Raw genomic sequence first — 18733 nt, forward strand, 5'->3', positions numbered from 1 at the left:
ATATATATATATATATATATATATATATATATATATATATATATTTGAACCTGACTGTTGTAGCAAAGAATTCTGGCTCAGATTTGGCATAAAGCTGTCACAGCTGGCATTCATCCGGCACTGGCATACAGCATGTGGGTCAAACATGACCCGGGTTTGGCAGAGGTGGCACCGTCTCGGCACACAAGATTTGGGCCAGATGTAAAATGTTGTATTTGGCCCAGATTTTAGCAATTGATATGTGGGCCATGTGACTTTGGTCAGTCTTGACCCACATTTAAAATACATTAAAATAATTTTTGAGTTAAGAAAAAAATTCTACCAATTAGATCGCTTTGAGCAAAAAGCATGCCCATAGTGTGCCTAAAGCACAACGCTTCATGGGTGTATCAATTCATTGCAATCATGACACACAACCTATCTGGCCAGGTTCAGACCCAGTTATGAGTTATTAACTTGGTTGAGACTTGACCCAGATTTGGTCCGTGTTTGGCCCTTGTCTGGAAGCCAAATTTGGTCCAGTCATGTAGGCTACCGTAATTCCCCGCGGCATGTGGGCCAAGCAAAACCTGATTGTGTTGGCCAGAGCTGGGCCAGAGATATTTTGCAATGTGGGGAACGTCAATATGAAAGCTATTCAAACTGCTATTTACTCCGCTCTTGCACTTTTTCAGGATTAATGGACTTCTATTATTTGTTTTTTTCTTTTTTCCACTTTGTATTATAAATGTATCCCCTGTAATGGTATATATTTAAATATAAAAGACTTTTATGTGATTTTGTTACACTGTAAACAGGATATCTTGTCTGCATTCAGCCTTTCGTACAAACACATTTATAAATAAATCTGTACACATGTTTGGAGAGTGACATTTATTAAAATAAACGATGTTAAAAATAATACGAGCTCTTTCATGGCCCGCTCCTCTGACGACCGGGTGTGGTCGAGGAAGTGGTGCCGTGACGTCACGCCCTCAGCGTGTAAAGTGACACTGATCTGGTGAGAGTAGCGGGAGTTGTTGGGCTGCTGTTCATGAGTTTTACTTCACATTGCAACAAAACCACCATCCCTTCAGACAAATCATGGCGGCCGCGTTAAAACAGCGCTTCGACAATGCCCTCCACGAGAAAAATATGGTGACGGACTTGTTGGCGAAGATTGAGGCGAAGACTGGAGTGAACAGGTCGTACATCGCATATGGTGAGTATTGCGGGAAGCAGATCTTTACCAGGAACACATGCGTGCTAGTCGTTTTCTACACGGAAATATGACCCAGCCTAACCCAACCGTTTTACTAGTATGTTTGGGACTTGTTTATTCACGACTAAGCTTATTACATAATGGATGAAAACGTCGACGGAGCTGACAGGAGGCTGATGCTATCTTTTGTCTTGCAGCTGTCATCGCGTTCATTGCTATTTATCTGGTGATCGGATACGGCGCTTCTCTGCTCTGCAACCTCATCGGATTCGTCTATCCTGCCTACATATCGTGAGTTTGAACTGAAATTCATGTTTCTGGCCAAAACTAGCTGTTAACTCCGATCTGTCGTCACACTGCAGGTCATTACATCATCACCGCGGTTCCAAAATATTGACGTCATCATAGAAGTCAGTGGAGTGGTTTGGCCCTAGTTAGGTGTGCATTATAATATATTCATATATTATTTGTTTTTTTTAACATTTAGATTCAGATATTATTGCATGAAGTTGATTCATATCACAGGAACTCTAAAATGGTAATTCTTCGACTATTTATGGCTCAAATGTCTATAAAACTGTCAAAACATCAAAACAAAACATAAATATTTCTCTAAAAAGTGTTTAAATCAAATAAACAGGCTACATTTGACTTGAACAAACGTTCACTTTCATTTGAAAACTGATTAGGATCTAACACTGATGTGGTTTGTCCATCACTAGCGGAGGTTCTAGACCAGAGTGACTGTTGTGGGCCGGGCAGGGGCCACTTGTACTTTTAGTGAGCACACTTTTAACATGCATCACAAACTACTTAATCAGTTTTTCAAAGTCATTTTTTATTCATGCATCACTCTGCAGTCTTCACGAACAAGCTAATTAACAAACTTAAACTCAAAATAATCTTCCTTGTTAATTTATTTGACAAGTAACTTTGTGTTGTAGTAGGACAACACATTATTAATATTCAAGTACATCAAGGCACATCTGTGCACCTGTAAACTTTTAACAGACGCAGTTGAAGTACATATTTTGCCCTCCCATTAATTTAAAATAATGTTTCCCATGTGATCTTTAATTAACCAAGAACATTTTCACAGTATTTCCTATAAAACAAACATAATTCTTCTGGAGTCATAATAAGTCTTATTTCTTGTAGTTTAATAAAAAGAAAAAATTAATGTCAGGATTATTAGCCTCACATTTACTTTAGACCTATATGTTTTCGATTGTCTACATACCAAACCAGTCATACAACAACTTGACTAAATATTCTAACTTTCCTTGTTAACACAACCTAGTAAAGTTATTATTTTAAATAATTATTTTTAGGGGGCAGGGCTCAACAATAAGGACTGCCTGGTGGCCCGGGGCCAGCATGAAAGACACTCGGGACAGTAGACAGGATTGTTACTGGCCCCTATCAGCCAGTAACGATGAGCACGTTTTTTTTTTGTAACTTGGTAACAACCATTACAGCGAAAAGATGGCAACATGGTGGCAAAATTAAACAATGAGGCTAAAAGAAAACATCTGTTTCTAAAGTCTTAGAAGCAGACAATTACATGGGTACAAAAAGAAACAGAAAAAAGCACACACACAAAAAAACAGTTGTCAGTTTGGCAAGCCATTTTTATAAAAAAAATATTTAGAATTGCATCAAAATACCAGCACATGTTTCATACTGCTCTTTCATTTGCATAAAATCTTGAATTTGGCTCATTATACATTTATTAACATATTTAAAATGTTTAAATTCTAGATTCACAGGCATAATTTTGCCACTATTTAAAATATGTGACTAAGAAATTGCTATTAACTTTTTCGTTTTTTTTGGTGGGGCCAGTGAAAATTTTGGCAGGGCAAGTAAAAATCTCAACCAATGGCCCGATCGGACCCGTATAAAAAATCCTTAGTGTTGAACCCTGGGGGGTTTTCACTTTTAATTGGAAAGGACAGTGAAGGTTACAGACAGGAAAGTATTGGGAGCAGAGAGAGGGCAAGGGTCGGCAAAGGACCTTGAGCCAGGAATCGAACTCTGGTTGCCATGAGCTCCATGGTGCTATATGGCTATGCACTTAACCACTAGGTTATTGGCACAGACACATAGGCTGTTTCTCAATATGCGTTCTTCAGCGGTCTTGCGTCCTCGTGTTCTTGTGAAACGTCATCATCAGCTGCCTAAGTTCAGTTCCAATACTCAAGACCGCAAGTACGGAGGACGCGTGAAACTTCCCGGATGTGTTCTTGATATCGAGGATGCATTGATGCAGACTTGAGCACCGAACTTGCTCTAGAAGTCCCAGAAGTCATTGCGACTGGAGGTGGGAAGCGTTGCATTTTATCTAGATTTATTATTAAAGTTCATAGATATGAATTATTTACCTCAGGAGTTTCCCTAAATGAAACGGTGAATATAAACATTACCATGGACATCTTAATAAAGGAATAAACACATTAGGGGTGTTTGTTTGCTGAAATTCGTATTAAAATCTGTTTTATTTATATTGTGCAACATATATTTAAACTGTTTTTTATGCAAAGTATATATTTAAAAAGGGGAAAAACAATAAATCGTTGTATGAAGGCTGTAATGTTTAAATAATTTACCATTTAAAACACGTGAAGGTCATGTGACCATCAGGAAGAACGCAGCATCTCAATTCTCAAAGGACGCGTTCTCTGCCCTCGCGGTCTCCTGAGTTCGTTCTTCCGAGGACACCTGGCAAGACCGGTCTCCACAAGAACACAAGTCCGTTCTCTGCGTTCTTGGAATTGAGAAACAGCCATAGTTTAGGTTTTAAATTACACTTTAATCTGAATCAAAAACTATAGAATACTTAAAGGGACTTTAATCTGAATACAACTATCTTGCAAAATATTGGGCACTGACTGGGACAGGTAAAGTATTATTAGAATTTAGTTAAACTATTATGTTATAAAGCGTGTTGTAATAAATCATGTGTTGAACACTCATGCTTTGTCACGACTGAAAACAAAAACGAATGAAGGCAAAACTACACAAGTTAAATCTTATGGCACATGACCGTGACTGAAAACTACATTTGATCAATGTGTTACATCAATCTGTTTTCTGGTACTTGCTAACTGTTTGTAAATTCAAGACTGCATTTCCTCACATAAAACTATTTAAACTCAATTTTTGATAAATAATAGCCTGTGCTTAGCCGAGGACTACTTATGTTAAAAGTTTTAAAATCGCTATTGAAAACAAAAGTCTTACGCCTGTTTCACACCGCAAGCGTCAGCGCGTATGTCGAGCAGAAGCAACACGCAGGCATTTGCCTTTCACACCAGCTGCGTCTGTCTATTCTATCTAGTTACCCATGTCTCTCTATATACAAATACACTTTTTAAACTTTTCATCTACACCAAGGCCCCTCCTATGCTGTTTCTTTAACCTGCAAATGTTTATTTAACAAATTTTATAGATCAAATAGTACTGTATGCTTCTCAAGCTATATGAGAAGTGTCTACAGTCAGAAGACAATCGCCTGTGATATCATGTCATTTGTTTTTTGATTGTCAGGTTGCTGTAGACTGTAGTTATAATAATATTTATACAATATAGTTATAATGATATTTATACATGATCAAACTAGTGTTACTTTCTCCCCTTCAGTGATGTCCAGCGGCAGAATAACAGCTCGTTAATTCATGCTCGTGCAGAGGATGAGACGGACAAAAAAAACCAATGCATGCCATTCTTTTACTTATTTTCGTGTTGTCAGATTCACAGTGCAAACAGCTCCCGGTAGGAATAACTCGAGTGAACATAAAACAAAGCCGATTAAAACTTTCTTCCTCTGCTCAGCTGCACAGAACACAGCGAGTTAACATCATCCAGCATGCGTGTCGAAATACACTACCCACAATACACTTCGCTATGGACTACAAATCCCGTAAATGTTCTATTTCCCCTCTCCTGAAACACTAGCGTGCAACTTAAGCAAAACTGATACTAAAATTGTTTTACATTTGGTTTTGTAGTTCGGGCTTAAATAAATGTTTGTTGCCGTTTTTTATCATTTTAAGTTCATTTGAATGACTATACGAAAACCATTTGACATTATTAACGCATCTATTGGGTAAAATTGCTACTTTTTACTGTTATTCAATGTGTTTTGGTCATTATCAATGCACTGTCACTTTAATTGAGCGTGAGCAGCGCGTCAAAAATAGACCCAGCGCCGAAACTCGCTGCACTGCTGCTTCTGCGACGTTCACGCCTCGCTTTGACGCGCTGTTGCTGCGTGCGGTATGAAAGCTCTAATCTATTAACATGGACGCCGAAAACACACGCGCTGCTCATGCTCTGCTTACGCACCGCTGACGCTTGTGGTGTGAAACAGACGTAATATTATCAACAGTGGACATTTTTATGATGTTTTTCACAACATGAACATGACTGAAGTTGAATCTTTTTATTACGTGTGCCAGTTTGGTTAACTTAAGACAAATGCGAGGAACTGATGCAAGCAGCACCGTCACTAACAGAGAGAGCGAGTGCGTGCGACACAGAGAGCACACAAGAGAGGCCTCAGTCATATCTCCACAGTATGCCACCGATGGCTGATCTCGCTTCTCTGTGGCGTTTGACACAAAAATACGCCAGGGGGAAAGGCCTATGTGAAAAGGCTAAATATACATTTACGAAAGTTCTGCTGATTTGTTTCAGCAGGAAATGAAAGATGATTAGTGGTTCTTGGCGTCAAACACTACCGGCACTTTGAGCTAAAAACGTATAGCTAAAAACAAAATAAATATATTTGTTCGATATATTTCCACCATCAATTTACAAAACAGATTTTATTAGGGCTGTATTCATCATAATTACGGCACACATATGTCTTGCAATTGATTTAGTAGAAATTATTAAGCTTTGTCAATTAAAATAGTAACGCAAATTAATCAACACAAAGTAAATTTTTAACATCCTAATGCAAATCATCAAATCAATTGCTGAACGGATTCAGAATCACTAAAAGCTACTGATTCACTGTAGGGCTGTGCAAAAATATCGATATATCTAACTATCGCGATAATTTCTTTCACGATAGTGTATCGATAGTCCGAGTTGAAGTATCGATGCAAGTCGTGCCAAACAGCCTCCTCCTCTGCTCCAGTAGATGTCGCTAACACGCTACCAACAAAACGCAAAGTAGATCTGTATCAGAAGTAAGCAAGAGTGAGCATGGTGGAAAATATAAAGGCGCCTCCAGCTTTTAGAGCTGACGTGTGGCTGCACTTTGGTTTTAAGACTATACCAGAGTACTGACAATAAATGCCATTTGCGAGCTTTGCAAATCTATCTTAAAATATTTAAGAAACACAACGAACTTGTGCTATCACTTAACAAGACACCACGCAGATGAATTAGCAGCACTGTGAACTCAACCGAAACCTCTTGATTCAAGGCAAACTACACTGGATAACATCAACAAGCTTCTGTCTACCTCAATTAACATTGCGGAGTTACTGAAAACTGCATAGGAGGAATGGGACATAAAATGGAAGGACCTGTCGTTGTAACGGCAGCAAGTTGACATGTCAGTTGTTTTAAACCATTCCTGAGCGCTGCGTTTGGTGTTTTTAGGTGCAAAGATGCTTAATGCTTGAATGCCTACTAAATTTGCGCATGTGGAGGTGAAAACTGGTTGCACAACAACAATTTTATGCACTCGCACAAATGCTCCCAAAAATATTTTAAGGTTGCATTAAATTTCGGGCGCAAATGCAACCAAACGGTCGCAATTTCGAGCCCCGATTTTGGACACTTTAGGTTCTAATAGTTTACCGCATATTAGGGCACTGTGTTCCTGTTTTATGTTCACTTAATGCATTTACATTTTTTTTACTTGCTTTAGTTTTATAAATTGTTTATTTCCTTTATAGGTAGAGCTGTGCAATTAATCGAAAATCCGATTTCGATTTTGGCTTTTAACGATTATGAAAAACCATTAATCGACCATTAAACCATTAAACCATTAACCACGTGTGAAAACTCTGCCTCTGCAAAGCTCAGTTCCACGTGAAAATGACTAAAAGCATGTGCTTTAATGTAACTTTTCATATTTTTAAAAGCGCAAAAGAGCACGTGCTGTTGTGTGTGTGTGCGCGCCGTGCTTAGCCTCGGACAGGTAGCGTGTGTGTGTTTGCGCGCGCGCCGCGCTTAGCCTCGGACAGCAGAGCGCACACACACATCTAACGTGATCTTAATGTGAGCGCTTTAATGGTCAAATACATGCACATTTGTGTCAGAGCGCGGTGTTTAGTGATTATTCATATTAACCCTCATTTGTGTAATAAACTAACAAGTTGAGAATCAAAAGACACGAGAAAGAGAAACCATATCAGAGCCGCACTGTTCTTAAAGTTACAGTGTGCGGTATTCCTGCTGCTGCCTACTGTTTTTATAAATAATCAATAATAAAATCAAAAATACAGTGAAGATGCTTAAAGCAAAGTTTAAACATACCAGATTTAATAACTCATTTCTAATAACTGATTTCTTTTATCTTTGCTATGATGACAGCACATTATATTTTACTAGATGTTTTTCAAGACACTCAGCTTAAAGTGACATTCAAAGGCTTAATTAGGGTAAATAGGCAAGTCATTGTATAACAGGAGTTTCTTCTGCAGACAATCAAACATGTATTGCTTAAATGGGCTAATAATATCGAGCTATTAAAATAGGTTTCAAAATATTCAAACCTGCTTTTATTCTAGCTGAAATAAAACAAATAAGCCTTTCTCCAGAAGAAAAAAATATTATAGGAAATACTGTAACAAAAACCCTCTGTTAAACATAATTTGGGAAATATTTATAAATAAAAATAAATTCACAGAAGGGCGAATAATTTTGACTTCAACTGATAATCGTTTTGAATAATCGTGATTACAACTATGACCAAAATAATCGTGATTATGATTTTTTCCATAATCGAGCAGCCCTATTTATACGTGACATATAGTGGCATATACATTTTAGTTAAGTGTTTAATAACAATATGCATTTAATTCATTTCAGTGAGTTCTCTGTTCAATCACACTGTGCAGTTCTAATGAATTGAAATGGATAGAAAATAAATTAGAATTGGAATTTTAATTCGTCTGCTGACTTTATCAAGTTGTCAATATAACATGACGCACATACTAATACAAACTATTGCAATATATGACAATATTTATTGTATCGCAATATATCGGGTTATATATATATTGTATCGTGACCTATGTATCGTGATATGTATCATATCGTGAGGCCCTTGCCAATACACATCATTCTTCATTCATTTATTCATTTTTCTTCGGCTTAGTGGAATGAACCACCAACTTATCCAGCATATGTTTTGCACAGCAGATGCCTTTCCAGCTGCATCATAGTACTGGAAAACACCCATACGCACTAATTCACTCACACACTTATACACTACGGCCAATTTAGTTTATCCAATTTACCTATAGCGCATGTCTTTGGACTATGGGGGAGTACCCGGAGGAAACCCATGCCAACACGGAAAGAACAGGCAAACTCCACACAGAAATGCCAAATGACCCAGCTGGGACTCGAACCAGCGACCTTCCTGCAGTGAGGCGACAGTGCTGATCACTGATTCACCATGTCACCCCTGTTTGCTTTAATAAAGTGGAAATGCACAAAGTAACAGGCAATGTTTTTTAAGGGTTAGTTCACCCAAAAATAAAAATGATGTGCTTAAATACTCAGCCTTATGCTGTTCCAAACCCCTGAGACTTTCATTCATCTTCAGAACATAAATGAAGTATGCTAGATGAAATCCGGGAGGTCTTTTACCATTCATAGATGCGTACTCCTTACTTCATACTCGCTACCAGTAGCTCAGAGTTTGTCCCGGGGGCATGAATGAAATGTTGCTGAATGAAAGTGAAACTGCTGAAAATGAAATGCCAAACATTACATGAATTCTTTTAATGTTCAGCTTGTGGAAAGTATTTCGATTTCTCATGTGAAATTGTACAGGGAGAAGCCAGTCAGAGTTTATAGCAAAATATTTTGCAGCATTTGCATGTGCTTTACAGCAGAGAATTCATTCATGGAGAAGTCAAATAATATAGATAAAAAAGCCATTAAATACTTTTGCATTTTGTATCAGTTGAATTATTTTCTATTTTCCATTCATATATTTCATCATTTAAGATCTCTTAAAAACAAAATGTGCAAAAAGAAAAAAAAAAAAAGAGATGGAGAGTTTCCCAGAGATGGCTTGTGGCTGGAAGGGCATCCTCTGCGTAAAAAAATGTGCTGAATAAGTTGGCGGTTCATTCCGCTGTGGCGACCCCAAGTGTGCCACAAGCCTGTGTTTGAGTGAAGGTCTCGGTCGTTAGATCGCCCCCTGGGGGCTGGCTGCAGTACAAGTTATAAAGCCCGCCTCCTCCGTGTTAATGAAGGAGACTTGAGCCCAAATAAAAAAATGTATTACACTTGCAATAAAATGTCCCGAAAGATGGTTCAGGTCGATTAACGCACTGGTTATTGTGCTGAAATAGGTGCAGATCTTCATTTTTGTAAACAGTTTGTTTTTAGCAGTAATTTAATGCTGGGCGTGTCATCGTGATTGACAGCTGTGATTGACAGTTTCTCAAAGCAGCGTGTCTGAGCTTCGGCAGAAGACTGAAGTGTTATTATTCGATTTCTGTGTTATTTTACCATGATAAAATGAGTTCAGCAGTAAACTACAGTTTCTGACATACATGATCCTGGTGAAACACTGTTTATTCGCTAAGGTCGGGGCTTTTTCGGGCTTTATTAGTTTGCTGATACACGCCTAACCACCCAGATAGCAAAATACACTCGGCCAGTTCCGGCTAGATTCTCGCCTGCCGGAGACTTACACACACAGAGCTCCGACTGACTACCTCTGCTGGACCTACTCCGGATGCCTGGACTCACTGCTTGATTCCAGCCCGAGTCAATCGAGCCAGATGCGGCGGTCGAGCGAGTCGGTGTTGGCGCTGCTGCATGCGAGCCGGAATCAGCCCGCGACGCCGCGAGTAGGATATGTGCGCTACGGCCCGGAGCTGGCACGATTAAATATATAAAACCTTCATATTTGTTAACGTTATTACATCCATTTGTGTTGATATGACAGCAAACGCATGCTGAGACGTTCGGGGGGCGTGGTTGATTTTACATAAAGCGTTTGGTTGGAAGCTCGACTCCGCTCATTTTCGCGGCTCCTCCTCTGGCTCCATCTGCGTCCTTCTGCGCATGTCAAGACTCCAATTTCAGCAGTCTTTTGGGACAGTTTGTGCCCGTCAAGCAGGCGTTTTGCCCTCAAGGCGTTCAATGGGAAAAGGGGCTGTCGCGTCGTCCATATTTTTTTACAGTCATTGGGCGACCCCAGATTAATAAAGATGTAAGCGTCTTGTCACACCCCTATTCTCATGCAGAACACTCGAGCAGTGAATACAGGCTTTCATTGGATGTACTGAAAAAAAAAAACTGTTTGGCCTGAAAGAATGAACCATATAAAATGTTTGCAGTAATCATGCATCTAAAACGCTATATTGTAATTTAAATGATGCACGCTCTTTCACTTTGTGCAGTGATGCTCCACCTGTAGTGCTCCTGCTCCGCTGCTCCTGACGATGCCCTGAAGCAAAATGATCGCTCTGTGCAACTAAATGAACCCTTTTTTTTTACTAGTTTACTACATGTACTTTGCTATGTTTCCATCTAAAGATTCAAATTAGATTCATGCACAAAACTGTAATATTGAATAAAACATTTTGCGAATTAGGTAGGGTTTCCATCGATGAGTTAGGACAGGGGTCGGCAACCCGTGGCTCTTTAGCGCTGCCCCAGTGGCTCCCTGGAGCTTTTTCAAAAAATGTTTGAAAACGGAAAAAGATGGGGGAGGTAAATATATTTTTGTTTTAATATGGTTTCTATAGGAGGACAAACAATCTTAACGTTTTCCAATGCTGTAAAAGTGTGTAGAATATTTATTTTCAACATTTCTGTCAACGAAGATTTGCATCATAGCCTGCGACACACGGAATAGGCAGGTGGCTGTTGTAAAAAAGCCCATCCCGATCGCTCAGTGATTATTTACAAGGTGCGATCGTTGATATGCAAACTGCATTTGGGAGCAGATTTTGCGAGTGGCGAAAGGAAAAAACGAGACTGTCTTTCCTTGTCACACACCCCTGGAGATTGACCCTTCCTTGTTGAGCACATTCCCAGTAAGGGGCACGTTATGCACGTTCATTTTGATGTTGTTTTTTGGAATCCTCAAAATAAAAAAACATCAAAAATCTGATTTCTTTACTGCATTTCTTTAATTTCATCAAAGCAAAACATGATGCATTAATATTGTAATGAAGTTAAACTTTAACATTAAACATAATTCATTAATATTGTAATGAAGTTAAACTCGAACATTAAACATAATGCATTAATATTGTAATTAAGTTAAACTTGAGACGGCATCGTACAACAGAGTAGTCACGTGGTGCGTCATTCTCTACAGGATGCACTGCAGGAAAAAAAAAAAAACATTTAATCATGAAGGCTCAGTATGTATTTGTAGCCAACTAAATAATTTTTATAGTAGGCTAATATAGCTAATATAAATACATACAGCATGTGTTGCCTTCATTATAAGGCTTATATAAGGCTTTTAATTTTTTGCGGCTCCAGACATATTTGTTTTTGTTTTTTTTGGTCCAGTATGGCTCTTTCAACATTTTGGGTTGCCGACCCCTGAGTTAGGAGAACAAAATCGTCACTTCCTGATAAACTGCTATTAAAAATTGCTATTTGCTGTTGTAGGATAAATTACCTGCATCTTAGAAGATAAAAACCCCATGAACATGCAGTGTTTTTGGAGCTGTGAGACGCACGTTGGGAGTGCAGATGCTCAAAACCAGCCCTTGCCTCTTAAACACGGCCGTCTGCACTAAATGAGCGTTTGCTTGCACCGCTTGTTGCAGGAATGCACAAGTTTCTCCTTGCAAGGTGCTGCAGTCATGTAAATAAGTGATCTTGATAGCAGATTTTCCTCTGATGACTCCTCTTATGCCGAGTTCAGACTGCATGATTTTCAAAGTAGTCGTGTCACAGATGTTTTCACACTGCATGACTATCTGGGCTTGCGTTTCGTCGCTGCTTTGTTTACACTGCAAGATGGATCGGGGACAGGGGCTTTCAGATTGCATGACTTTACTATAGGAAGAATCGCCGACAACTTCGTCCAAACTACGTTCTCATAACTACATAATGAGAAAGAAGCCTTTAATGGGGTAGAACATGTACATGTTTGCTCACCTGGGTTTAAAGGGAATTAGCCATTTCTCCTCAACGTTGATAATAAACTATTTTTTTTCTGTATGAACCTTCAAACAGACACAGTTGCTCCAGAGTCCTGTCAAACCTCCACTAGTTTTTCCTCCATTTCGTGGGTCCAAATAAACCGAAAAAGAGCGCTTTTAACTTCTCCCCCAGCCTCCCGCTGGCCTGCAGCAGCTATACACACACGCACACACAAGTGAAAGCTGCTCTCTCATTGGCTGTAGGCAATCGTTGATGTTATTTTCAGTCAAAACTCAATTCACACGGCATGATTTGAATCGCCGACAGCTCCAGATATTTAGCACGCCAAATATCTCGCAGGCATCGGCGACTCATCGGCGATTTTCTCAGATCGCGTCTTTGATCGTTCATACTGTGTGATTGTCACTCACATGCACGTGCAGCGATTTGCCTGTGATTTCAGGCATTTGTCGGCGATTTCTCAAAACCTGTCGGCGAGCCAAAATCAGGGCTAAAATCACGCAGTCTGAACTAGGCATAACTAAAAGTTTCTGTTCTGTCCTGTTCAATTGTGTGCATGTTTTTTTAATGCACATTTTCAAATGTATGCAGATCTTGCCATTTTTATTAAGAATCTTTTTATTCAATATTCAAAAATGCGCATAAAGGTATGTGAATGGAAACATAATCATAGCCTGGGCAAAGCATACACTCTCCTAAGCAAGTGCACTGTGGAATCAATGAACTACAAGCGACTCATCGCATAATGATGTATTTCCTGACTTGTCCTCGCTCTCTGTGGTCAAAGAACCCAAGTGCGTCAGCTCACATGAGATTTTGTGAAATTCAACACAGCGAAACAGAAACCCCACTGCCAGCTAGCGTTTCCGAAGTGTTATTGTAACACAAACAGAATGCAGAAGTATAAATGCACGACTGCGTTACAGTAATCCGTGAGGGCCACACAAAATCTGCTGACGTTTTTTGCTATTTCTGTGCAGAATTTTGTAAAAAAACACTTTCATATTAGGTAATAATATTACTGAAATTAATTTAAAAACTGAATAAATATGCAGAATTCTGCGTGTGCAGATTCTTCTGTGTGGGCCTAGTAATCAGTCAACGCAGAAGTATAATTCCATAACCTAAGTGCAGCAAAAGAGAAGACTTTTCCCCATTGATTTTAATCTACATGGTGGCTGTTGAAGACTGAGAATCAGCAAACCGCAGGGAAGTAGAGTAGTTGTGTACTGAGAGACAGTGTCAGATATAGGAAGGCTCTACCATATAGAGCTTTATATGATCGTTATCAGCATATGATTGTCCATCCCTGCAAATACCGTCAAAGAAAGCTGAAATGTAGTTTGTTGACAGCTAAGAACTAATGTGGTTTGTTGTTGCCTGCCAAGCACATACCATTTCGCTGGTTACCTCACTAGTCACGAAACGGAGAATATTTCAGAGGCCATTAAACATTTCAATGGTTATTAAAAAAAAATACAGATTTCAAAAGTTTCAACTTTGACACAATTACACCCTATTATTAATGTATTTATGAATCTAGAATCTTCTTGAAGGGATGACAATCGAGTGTTTTAAAAAATGCAGATAGGCAGATCCGTGTTCAGCATGCCAAACCACAGAAGCCCTTGTGACTCATGTGTGTCAGTTAACTTGACTCTAGCATGCAACACTAATCGCCACTAATTTAACCCTGTAAATCCCACTGTGTTGTGTTTCAAACATATTTCTATGGCTCTGTAGAAGATCTGTATGCTCCAGCCTTTCCTGAAAAACCTGTTGCACTTGATTTACTAAATGCATTAGGTTTCTTAATTTATAGTTTACGCTTTTTCTTTGGCAAACAGGCAAACTTTTTGCATTTCAAGTGGTAAATGTGCTTCTGAGTAAACATGACAACAGTTATTATTATTATTATGTTTTTTTAAGATAATTTTTATTATTGAAGCAACTTGCTTATCTGTTCATTTACCTTTACACTATAGAATAGTTTTGTTTGCTATACTGCTCCATTGCTATATTCAATTCAGTTCATCTATAGCACTATTACAATGTGAATTGTGTCAAAGCAGCTTAGCATAGAAGTAAATCGAAACTGCGTCAGTCCAGTTTTCAGAGTTGAAGTTCAGTTTAATTAATTTCAATGTGGTTTAATTATCACTGCTGAAAGTCCAAACACTGAAGAGCAAATCCATCGATGCACAGCTCCACAAGTCCCAACCAAGCAAGCCAGCGGCGACAGTGGCGAGGAACAAAACTTCACCAATTGACTAAAGTGAAGGAAAAAAACCTTGAGAGAAACCAGGCACGGTTGAGCACGACCATTTCTCCTGTGGCCAAACTTCTTGTTCAGAGCTATGCTAAATAATATAATTGATTTACAGGAAATCAGAGTTTCATCTTAATTTGCATTACCGCCAAAGTTAATACTTTTGCTCACTTAAGGCATTTGAGTAGAGTTGAGGCATTTCTTTCCTCAATATTAGCTTCATGTTCTCTCTTTCAGTCTTTATGAGCCAAATACGAGCCAAATGAGGCAAATATTTTATGATTTTATGAGCCAAATATTTTCAGTCTTAATGAGCTAATTAATTATTTAATTAGTTAAAAATATTATTTAATTAATAAAAAAAAACATATATATATATATATATATATATATATATATATATATCAATTATATGAATCTATTCGCCTTTTTCTCATATCGAAAATCTAAAGTTCCCTCTGTTATATGTCAATATGCTTTACTGGGTTAAAAGATCAACGTTCCCGGCTCCTGTCAAAAAACTAAGCAAATATTTAAAGCTCTAAATTATCAATCACCCTCTTTATGTTCTGTCTGTGAACGTAAATTAGTAAATGTGAAATAGTAAAGGACAGCCTTGTAGAGAGAATGCAGACTTGCAGCGGGTATATCACATGTGTGTGACTCTTCATTTATTCGCAGAATCAAAGCCATTGAGAGCCCAGCCAAGGATGATGACACAAAATGGCTGACCTACTGGGTGGTTTATGGAGTGTTCAGCGTGGTGGAGTTCTTCGCCGACATTTTCCTGTCCTGGTTCCCTTTCTACTTCTTGGCCAAGGTATTGTACAGTACATTGTGTTTGCTACAGTCATACGTTTCGTAATTAGAACATGTGCCTGTCACATTAGTGATGTTTCCATTCAGCCTTGCTCATTTAGGGTGCTTTTACACCTGCTTTATTTAGTTCGATTGAATTGCACTAGAGTTCGTTTCCCCTTTTGGTGCGGTTCGTTTGGGCAGGTGAGAATGCAGCAATCGTACTCAAGTGCGCACCAAAAGCGGACCAAATAAGCGTACCGAGACCTGCTTGAAGAGGTGGTCTCGGTACGTTTTAAAGCAAACCCTGGAGCGGTTCGTTTGTGGTGAGAATATGATCCGTACTAAAACAGACCCAACCGCAAAAAGTACTGTGCGTTTTGGACTAATCCAGCTGCCGTAGACCAATGTGCAGTGCATTATGGGATATGGAGGAAAAATATTTGTTGACAGCGCTTTACCAACAAAGAGAGAGAGAGAGAGAGAGGAAAACATTACCTGATCGATCGTTGGTAATATTTCCGCAAGATGACCATGTCGCAGTTTAGCTAAATTAATTCACGCCTCCTTCTGAAGTGACGAGCGATGCATTAAACACTGTTTTCCAGCCGCGGCCGCGCTTCATTCTTAAAATGTATAGTTTGTTTAAAGCAGGCATACAATCAGTCAGCGCAGTCGTCCCTCCTGAGTAAAAACGACATTTTGTCTGCCGGTTTGTTTACTTGTGGGAGTTCATTGGCATTTTCTGCATGTGAATTCTGACCAATCAATAAGCAGTTTAGGAAATATGTTCAACAACATCTGGCCAATGAGAGATGTGGATTTTGTCAGATGACTGCATTTTGGTTCGTTTCAACTGGTTCGGACCAAAGCCAGCAGTGTGGTGTGAAAACGACCCAAAAACGGCAGAAAATGCAACAATGTATCATTTATTACCCTTGGTCCGGCCCAAATGAAGCGAACTACAGATGTGAAAGCACCCTTAACTTGATAACTGTCATGCCTGTTTTTGAGTGTAGGCCTGCAGAGGTAATGTCCATATTTAAATGACTAATTCTGGAACGCTTTTAAATATAATCCTCATTCTGGTCTTGTTTAAAAGAAGAGACTTTGAAGTTTAAAAAACATCTCATGAAATTACAAATAATACAATAATAGAAGCACTCATAAAACCTTTGTTAAGTTTTATATTGATTTTAGCAAATGCTTAAATGAATTCATGTACACCGCCTGATCAAAGTCGCCTATCCTCGTTTTAAGAACAACAAATAATAACTTGACTTCTAGTTGATCATTTGGCATCAGAAGTGGCTTATATGTAAGGCAAAGGCCTCTAGATTACACTTATTTTACCAAAATAAAATATGATCATATGACTTAATTATTTAATAAGGACAGTAAGGTCTGACTTTACTTAGACAAAAGTCTTGTCACTAAACAGGAATTATGTACTGTATAGAATATAAAGACATGCTGCAGTGGAAAAAGAGTTAATATTGTGTATGACTCCCATGAGCTTGGAGGACTGCATCCATACATTTCTGCAATGACTCAAATCACTGATTAATAAAGTCATCTGGAATGGCAAAGAAAACGTTCTTGCTGGACTTCTAGAGTTCATCAAGATCCTTTGGATTCATCTTCAATGCCTCCTCCATTTTACCCCAGACATGCTCAATAATGTTCATGTCTGGTGACTGGGCTGGCCAATCTTGGAGCATCTTGAGCTTCTTTGAGAAGGAGCGCTATCCTGCTGAAGAATTTGCCTTCTCCTGTGGTTTGTAATGGGCAGCACAAATGTCTTGATACCTCAGGCTGCTGATGTTGCCATTCACTCTGCAGATCTCTCGCACACCTCCATACTGAATGTAAGTCTAAACCAGGATTTTTCCTTCACCAAACCTGATTGTTTTCTGTGAGAATCTTGGCTCCATGCGGGTTCCAATAGGTCTTCTGCAGTATTTGAGATGATTGGGATGCAGTTCAACAGATGATTCACCAGAAAAATCGACCCTCTGCCACTTTTCCTAATGATCAACTAGAAGTCGAGTTGATATTTGTTGCTCTTACAACTAGGATCGACAAGTTTTTGTTAGATAGTGTATGTGCATAATACTGGGTCTGACATAAAACTAGCCTGTAAAATAACAAATAATACAAGTAGTAGAAGCACTCATAACACTTTTCTGTTAAGTCTTATTTAAGCAAATACTATTATCAATTCATGCATTCCCTTCCTCAGCACAACAGTAGTTCTTAAAGTCTTTCGGATAAGCCGTTTAACTGAGGTCCTGACTCTCTGTGGTCGTTAAAAATCCCAGGATGTCCTTCGAAAAAGAGTAGGGGTTCAACCCTGGCATCCTGGCCAAATTTGCCCACTGGCCTCTGTCCATCATGGCATCCTAACATCCCCATATCACAATTGGCTTCATCACTGTCTCCTCTCCACCAATCAGCTGCTGTGTCACAATATGACTGCTGTTGCGTCATCCAGGTGGATGCTGCACACTAGTGGTGAGTGAGATGATCACCCCCCCCCCCCCCTCCAAATTTAGCATTTTGGCAGGGAAGGTAAAAGTCAGTTTTTACTTTTAAAATGTTCAGTAGAGATTCTAGAGAAAATAGCAACATATATACCTGTACAGTTGAAGTCAGAATTATTAGCCCCCCTGTTTACTTTTTCCCCAATTTCTGCTTAACGGAGAGAAGATTTTTCTTACATAATAAATTTCTAAACATAATAGCTTTAATAACTCATTTCAAATAACTGATTTATTTTATCTTTGCCATGATGACAGTAAATTATTGACTTCTACACAGGTTAAAGTGACATTTAAAGGCTTAACTAGGTTAATTAGGTGAACTAGGCAGGTGAGGGTAATTAAGCAAGTTATTGTATAACGATGGTTTGTTCTGTAGCCTATTGACCTTATTCTAAAATGCGGAAGTGCGCCTGTTTTCGCGATTGTCTTAGAACTTCCGATTCAGTCGCCTATGGGAGAAATGACTAGGAATAATAAACGGCAGAAAACGGCCAAACTACTTGCTCAACAAACAAATGTTTGCATGACTACACAGACCAAGTAGCATAATATAATAAGAAAATATTAAATTGCAACATCAAG

The 18733-nt window shown here is 38.8% G+C and overlaps 1 protein-coding gene across 1 annotated transcript in view; it reads left to right on the forward strand.

The window, feature by feature from the left end:
* The first annotated feature begins 1015 nt into the window (after positions 1-1015).
* reep5 (receptor accessory protein 5) overlaps positions 1016-18733 on the forward strand; it is a 21727-nt gene continuing 4009 nt past the window's right edge. The window contains 3 exon segments of the mRNA NM_200058.1: positions 1016-1201; positions 1399-1492; positions 15492-15630. Of these exon segments, the coding sequence (NP_956352.1) occupies positions 1084-1201; positions 1399-1492; positions 15492-15630 (351 nt within the window). The 5' untranslated portion in view covers positions 1016-1083.

The sequence above is a fragment of the Danio rerio genome, chromosome 10 (genome assembly GCF_049306965.1).
Source record: "Danio rerio strain Tuebingen ecotype United States chromosome 10, GRCz12tu, whole genome shotgun sequence".
Classification (NCBI taxonomy): domain Eukaryota; kingdom Metazoa; phylum Chordata; class Actinopteri; order Cypriniformes; family Danionidae; genus Danio; species Danio rerio.